Raw genomic sequence first — 7,647 nt, forward strand, 5'->3', positions numbered from 1 at the left:
GGTAGTGGTATTAATAGTCATGGTGATAGTGAAATTAATAACCATGATGATGATCATAATGTCGATCCCTAAATTAAATATTTCATATATTTAATATTTTGTTTGATAAATTTGCTATATTTTATCTTTATCCCTAAATTGAATGTCAATAATTTTCTTTAAAAAAATATCAATAGTTGAAAATAAATTTATACTATCACGTACGGTTTAAATTGTTCATTGTAAATTTAAAATAAATTATATTTAAAATATTTATTTGTTACGAATTTTAATTATAATATATTTTCTACATTAAAAAATATTGTTTCCTATGTATTTTACACGTATAAAAACAAACATTTATCCCATAATGCATAAGCTAAAATACTAATTTATAAAGTTTCACATCAATAAAAAATTAAGTATCTTTATTTATTATCTATGTTTTTATTTATTTAAATATATTAAGGTTATAAAAAATTCTTAATATTACAAAATTTGTATTTTTTTATATAATACTATTTATATGGAAATTTATTATTTTGTCTCTCATTCTCTCCCTGTCTCTGTCTCTTTGAAAAGTACTATTATCTTTCTTAACTAAACTTTTTCTAAAAAAAATTCAGCATAACAAGCTGTTCCATTTATGAAATATTTAACAATAGATCGAAGTCTCTGTGTAAATACACAAGAAGTCTTTACACAATTAAAGAAAAATATTAATGATACAAGAAATAATATCCGGGAAAACATATATCGCTATAGTTTTTGTTGTTTCACTGCTTTAACCTTCTGTTACATTTTTATCTAATTAAAGCCACGAGGAAGTATGATGCGTACATTAGCTGAAAAAAAAGAAGACATCAATACATGATTATGTTCCACTTTGGATGAACAAAGAATTCAAAACAATTTCAAAAAAATATAGGTAAACTGACAATAATTCACGTTCAGGTATGTTTTGCACTTCAATCAGTGTTGAATTTTTTACTAGAAGATGAAATTAGATCTATATATGATTAAATTCATCAACTTAATCGTAGAAATTCTTGCTCATGGAAAATAACTTTAATTTAGATAATTTACCCAAGTGTTTTGTATTTCAATTGGAAGTCATTAGAAATCAAACAATCTTCTTTCTCAAAATAGGGGTAAAATAATCAAATGGATATTTTTTTAAAAATAATTATCTTTATGTTGAACTCCTCAAATGGTAAATAAATTTTAAGTGGATTACCTTCCAGATCAACATATAAAAGGATCCACCAGAAGTTTTGCTGCTCAAATCTATAGAATTGGCTTGGAACCAGAGAACTGAAGCAAGAACAGCATTCCCCACACCCTAAAACATTGGTGTCGAATAGATTTCAAACATTGATGAAAAATTTGAACAAGTCTGTTTTCACTTATATCGATAGGTAAAATAATATACCTAAGCTTTCTCCTTAAAGGAATGTATCATTTAAAGATCAATTTTTACCGTTGACACTATTAACAAGAGTATAAAGTTGTAATAATATATGCAACAAAGACAACTTTGCAAAGGAAATATTTCTTCATTTAAGTCTAGATATCTGTCATATCACAAGTTAGTAATATTAAAAAAGAATTATCTAAAGTTTTAGATTTATGTTTTTAATCCCTATAAATTTCTTTTGGCTGACAATTCTTAGTACTTTATTTATTTATATTCTTCAATCAATATTAGTACCTCTCAGGAATTGTTTTTATCCATCAATATTAGACCTTGAGAGGGGCAAAAAATAGGCAAAAATTAGTCCATAAGAGATACTAATATTGATGATTGAAAATAAATAAAGAACTACAAATAGTAAAAAAGAAAATATAGAGACTAAAAGCATAAATTTAAAATTTTAAAACAACTATAAATATATTTAATCCTAGAACATAAAGTTTGTTGCACTCTCTAGTAAGGTCTATGTATACATAGAGGTCGAATGGGTAAAAAAAAAATCACATGTAACTTCTATTTGCTCTTTTCCATCTTATAGCTTGGGACCTTGGGCGTGAGCATTTGTTTTTACATTTTTTTCTTATCAATAAGACAATCTTTCGTAAGTTATAATAACCAATATATTATAAGACATTTGTTATATATTCTAACACTTGGTAATCAAAATTGCACCTCATCATTCAAAACAAATAACTTCTTAAGTAGAATAAGGATGCAATACACCTATAATTGCATGCAACCTATATGTGGTAGTAAGCATATTACCGTGATGATTTTGACCAAAAGGCTAGAAGATGTTGCTCCTGCCACTAGGGAAACTCCGAAAGCCATTTCAAAAAGGAAAATACAAATCCAAAATACCTGTCAAAGATTAGTTATAAACAACTAAAGGATATACAATAGGACACAACCAATTTTGTTGACATGTTGGATTTGAAAAACATACTTGTTTTTGACCTATACGTATTGCAAAAGTATCAATGCCATATATTTTATCTCCTTCAACATCAGGTATATCCTATATAAATCCAATAAGAAGTTTTACATTAGGTACAAATATTGAACCGAAAGCTTAATGTTGGAAATAAACATATGTTTTGAGAAACAAGAGGCCTTTACCTTTGCCAATGCCATACCCACAAAGAAGAAGTTCATGATTACAATAGCCAAAATAAGTGATCTTGGAAAGACAATTGGCCTCTTCAACACAAAAGTCTGGACATTGTTACATGGATTAGCAATAAAAAAAATTAGTTTCGTGTCATTTTTCTTACTTTAATTAATAGCATGTGAAAGGTTGTAAAAGAACATAGAACTCTTAGTACTATATGGAAAAAATATAAGACCAAAGTTATGAAAATGAAACTCATATTTCTCTCTTCATATTTAGCTTTTCTTCAACTTTCCCACACACTTCTCATAATTAAGCTCTAATTGGTGAATTCGAATAATTGATCATTAATCCAACGAAACCAGCCCTAAAAACAGAGGATACAAATTTGTTATTATTATTATTATTATTATTATTATTATTATTATTATTATTATTATTATTATTATTATTATTATTATTATTATTATTATTATTATTATTATTATTATTATTATTATTATTATTATTATTATTATTATTATTACATGCATATAAGTTAATGGATGCTTGTTTAGAGCTATAAAAAGCAGAATTAGTTATAAAATAGAACCTGCATGTGAAGAAAAAATGTAATTGGCAATACAAATGCCCAAGATGAAACCATGCACATTGCCGCGAGTATTGGGTTTTTCTTCCATCTCAAGAAGGGTACCTGAAAAGTTTCAAAGCATTACAATCATTATCAAACAATTTTTTTCTTTTCAAAACGAGTCTCAACTAGTCTGTTTGTTAGAAAATATTCATATTTCTTCATCTAATAGATTAATTTGTAAATGAATAGATAATTTTAGTCCGAAAATGCATTTGTTCAGGAAGAGTTTAAATCATTTAGCACAAAATATTGTCTGAATTTAAAAAAATGAAAATAATCACTGTTTTTAGAAGGCAAATTTTAACCAGGGGATTTGAAATATCACTCTTCAGAAGGTATTTTGAAAATGTCTGCTCTTGAGAATCAACTTCTAGTGAATGATTAAATTCTCAGCATATCATATTTTTTCAAACAAAATATTTCATAAATAAAATCAAATTACGCCAAAGGAATCTATCTCTATATATATAAACTGTTACGCCGTCGTCATCATGGGTTGACTGTTGAACAATTTGTATTTTTTTTTCTAATGTATTTTATTTTTATTTTAAAAAAATTTAAACATTTTATTCGATTTTTTTTCTCTCACTCTTTTTACTAAAAAGTTGTGCATTACATGGGTTCCAATTTTAGTTTATTTATATTTGGCGAAATTGGGCTTTCCAGATCTGGATTCCCCTACAGTCGGATAAAGATACAACTATTCATAAATTATTTTAATAAATTCAACTTAAAAAACATTTTTGAAATGTTAACCATTTGATCAAATCAACGGTCCATTTTCACGAGTGTATGAATGCAGATAATCCATTTCCGGGCCTCCCCTAACACTTCATGTCAAGATCCACTACCCCCGCAAGAAAACTCCCGTTTGGTTGGCAAGACCAATTTCCCACGACACCCACAGAACTCATACTTAAGGAAAGGTTTCATTGATCAATTATGTGAATAAATTTTAGAATTTGTTATACGTATTGTTTTGTAGGATTTTGAGTCATTGACATGATTTAGTTTTCATCTCACTTTCTTCAAGATTTGGCCCTATGATTATTTAAATTTTTTAATACCATGCTTGAAACTTAATAATTGATTGAATTAACTGAATTGTTTGCATAATTTTAGGAACTATTTCATCTTGTTAAATTTGAGCAACAATATGTATATGAAGATTGTGTAATCAATCCAATGAACATTTTAACGATGCAAACCATAAGAACAAACTAAACCAAATAAGATTACACTAAACTTGAAATATAAAGACCTTGAGCAAAATGAATATCTGAATTTTTTTTAAGTCATGTAACATTTATAAAACCAAAATAAATAATTTTTTTGAAACTCAAATAAAACAATATACAATAAATAACTTTGGCGTTTTTAAAAAAAAATAAAATTGGATGCATACTTGTGTAACAAAACGAGTTTTAGGAGTGTAGATGCTTCATCAATCAATTTCACTAAATTACCAATCAATTAACCATGTTTTATATACTTTTAAAAAACCATGTTTTTATATTAATCATAAGTCATTTTTTGCGTATTAATTGATTATACTGTATCATCAATTATGTAAACATTGATTTTTTATTAGTATTAATCAAATGGATTGAACCATCAAATTGGTTAACCATTAATTTATTGCAATGAAATGAAAAACAATCGACATAACAAATCAATCGATTAAACAATTATATCGATTGTTATTAGTCTTGAAAACTATAATAAAATTAACTATTACCTAAACAAAACAAAAAAAGAGAGAGAGAGAGAGATAAATATTGGAAATTCTCTTTGAGCCTCTTATTGACTAGTCTATTGGTTATATATAGAACTTTCAAGTTGTATATATACACCTGTTAGAGTGTTTTCTTTCTTATTTTCTTTATTGCAAGTTCTTCGTGAGGTCTCCCAGTGAAAAGTAGAGTAAGGTATCCCCATTCAAACAAGTCCTATACTTATGTCTTAAACATTGTAAGAAAAAAAAAATGTTTAAATGTAATTGAAAAGAACTCACATTGACTGAATAAGCGGTCCATATTGAAGTAATCAATACAAGATTCCAAATCAAAGGCCATGAACCTACTATCCAGCTAAGCCAAAAACTCTGTAAAAGAAAACAAAACAAAAATAAGCCTCCTTCGTACCTTGTCAATGAAGCTTATCTTTAAAAATATCTTGTAGAGATGATATGATTAAATTTATACGGCACCAAAGTTAAAAATGACGCAGCAATGATGACAACAGTTTTAAGGGATAATTGCCCGGATGCCAATGGAAGATGTGGTTTGTTTATCTGCAATAAAACATATAACATATATTAGTAATAAGATATAGCATATGATGCTTTTCCACTAAATAGTTTATAAACTAGGTATTCTATGACTCTCTCTTTTGCACACCAGATTTTTTCAATAAAAAATTATTCCATTATTGGATTTATTTATATGAAAATTATGGAATTTAATTGATGTACGAATAAAAAAGGAATCAAATATGGTAAAAATAACATAAAAAATGAGCCTCATGAATAACTATAAAATTAAATTTTTTATTTTTCGATTATGTTATTTTTATTATGTTTATTACTTTTCATATAAATTAATCTAATGACGTAATTTTATGTCTCGAATCAATAAAAAAAGAATTTAAAATTGTGTATCAATAAAAAGCAATCATTTTTAAAAGAATATTTTGACTCATTTTAAAAAAATAAAAAATTTAATTGAAACTTCTAAAACATAAATAATCAAACTAAATAAAAAGAAAAACATAAAAGAACAAATATGTAATTTAACGATTTTTTGTCTTATATTATGTCTCATACCTTATCTATTTCAAGGTCAGACACTTGATTTAGAGCATTACTATAAATTGCGAAAAACAATTGAGGTACCGCAGCCTGAAACATTATAAAAACTCAAAATATTAATATAAAGTTAAAAGGAAGCTTACAATTGATTATTTAAAGAGAAATAACATATCTAGAGTCTCACTTGTAACACACCAACAAAAAATGATAGAGATATGTCTGATAGTTTTTCCACTGCAAGGAGAGACGAAGAAAGTGCACATAATGCCTGCTCAAAGATAAATAAAAATGACCTAGTTAAAGTATTAAAAATATTTCTATTATCCAAAAAAGTGTTCAAAATTAATAAACTGAATTAAGTATTAACCATATCATTTGAGAATTATTTATAAGAATAATATTAAAGAAGTTTAGACTTACTAAGCCAATCATTGCATATGGATAGGAAAGTGTGCATAAAGTAGCTAAGAAATCTTTGACAGAGTGCAAAATGATTTGAGGATTGGAAGTATGAGGTTCAGAATCAAAAGATGATTCAGGGACTGCTTGCACAACATACTTTCTATTGCATTCTTGATATGCAAACCCTCCTTCAATGCATTTGTAACGATGGCCCAAACTTAATTGTTGTACCCGCTTCAAATTATATTTTATTTGAGTTTTTTTTGTGTGCTGCGAAGCTTTTGATGCATAAGAACCTAGAGCAACAATTTTTGGATGTAGTATTAGTGGTCAAGCACAGGAAAAAACATGTTGTTTTAAAATTATTGCAACCAAGATCATGATGACCCGATAAAGAATAATCAATTTGAAAACTAAAATAAGAGAAGTCACTACCAATATATTACCAATGCTTCCTCATATTAGTCAGGAAATAATTTTGTAATGAAAAATTGATCAAATATCCAAATTAGCTAAATGGATAACAAAGAAGAAAGTAATGGGTGATGCGAAAGAAGGACACATAGGTACCAGTTGTGATCACTGAATAAGGTTTAGGAGAAGATATAGCAAGCCCCGAATCCATGGAAATTAACTGAACCAATTACTAAATTGTGATTTGATCGATTTGCAAAGTTATATGTGATTTGATTGATCTACAAATTTATATACTCCATCATAAGTGAGCTGTGGGAACTAATAAATTATTGCAGGTAGTTGAATACAGCGGTCAGAAAGACTAATCAACAGAACGTGAAGTCGCCACGAAGAAAAAACCGTTGATATGTGAGCTAGTACAACTTGGTTTTTGTAAAATACTCGAGTTTAACAGGTATGTAGATATTTTCAGAAAATCTAGAATTCAAACTCGACTGTACATATATACCTGCCAATCAACTAGAATATTTAACATTATATTTTATCTCCTGTCAAAACCTAATTATAGGAAGGTTTAAATATGAATTTAGGTTCTGTATCATATTTACGACAAATCTCGGTAATTAAGATAATGACTGAAATAGTGGCATATTTAAGATCCTAAATTAATGGATACAAATTATAAAATATAAAATTAGTGAATTCAATTATATAATTATAAGATTTTATTTATAAATTTAATGAATTTTAAAAAATGAAGGAATAGAATGTACATCCTGAACTGACTGTAGGTGACTGTAGGTCCACTGGATTAAGGGCTC

At 27.1% G+C, this 7,647-nt stretch overlaps 1 protein-coding gene across 1 annotated transcript; it reads right to left on the bottom strand.

Annotated features, from left to right (window-relative positions):
* Positions 1 to 590: 590 nt before the first annotated feature.
* PT01 (glycinol 2-dimethylallyl transferase) lies at positions 591 to 7,090 on the bottom strand. Its single transcript, NM_001348662.1, has 12 exons — positions 6,980 to 7,090; positions 6,428 to 6,705; positions 6,192 to 6,275; positions 6,023 to 6,097; positions 5,408 to 5,491; positions 5,213 to 5,302; positions 3,157 to 3,258; positions 2,573 to 2,668; positions 2,400 to 2,471; positions 2,219 to 2,314; positions 1,217 to 1,321; positions 591 to 824 (listed from the first exon to the last, which is right to left on the bottom strand). Exons 1-12 carry the CDS (start codon positions 7,032 to 7,034, stop codon positions 783 to 785), a joined length of 1,179 nt encoding a protein of 392 aa, NP_001335591.1. The 5' UTR covers positions 7,035 to 7,090; the 3' UTR covers positions 591 to 782.
* Positions 7,091 to 7,647: the final 557 nt, after the last annotated feature.

The sequence above is a fragment of the Glycine max genome, chromosome 1 (genome assembly GCF_000004515.6).
Source record: "Glycine max cultivar Williams 82 chromosome 1, Glycine_max_v4.0, whole genome shotgun sequence".
In the NCBI taxonomy this organism is placed as follows: domain Eukaryota; kingdom Viridiplantae; phylum Streptophyta; class Magnoliopsida; order Fabales; family Fabaceae; genus Glycine; species Glycine max.

Coding starts and splice junctions, on each gene's coding strand:
- PT01 (NM_001348662.1), bottom strand. CDS start 7,034: ATGGATTCGGGGCTTGCTATATCTTCTCCTAAACCTTATTCAGTGATC. Junction 6,098..6,191: donor TTTTTGTTGGTGTGTTACAA/GTGAGACTCTAG, acceptor ATAATGTTTCAG/GCTGCGGTACCTCAATTGTT. Junction 1,322..2,218: donor TTTTGGTCAAAATCATCACG/GTAATATGCTTA, acceptor CCAATGTTTTAG/GGTGTGGGGAATGCTGTTCT.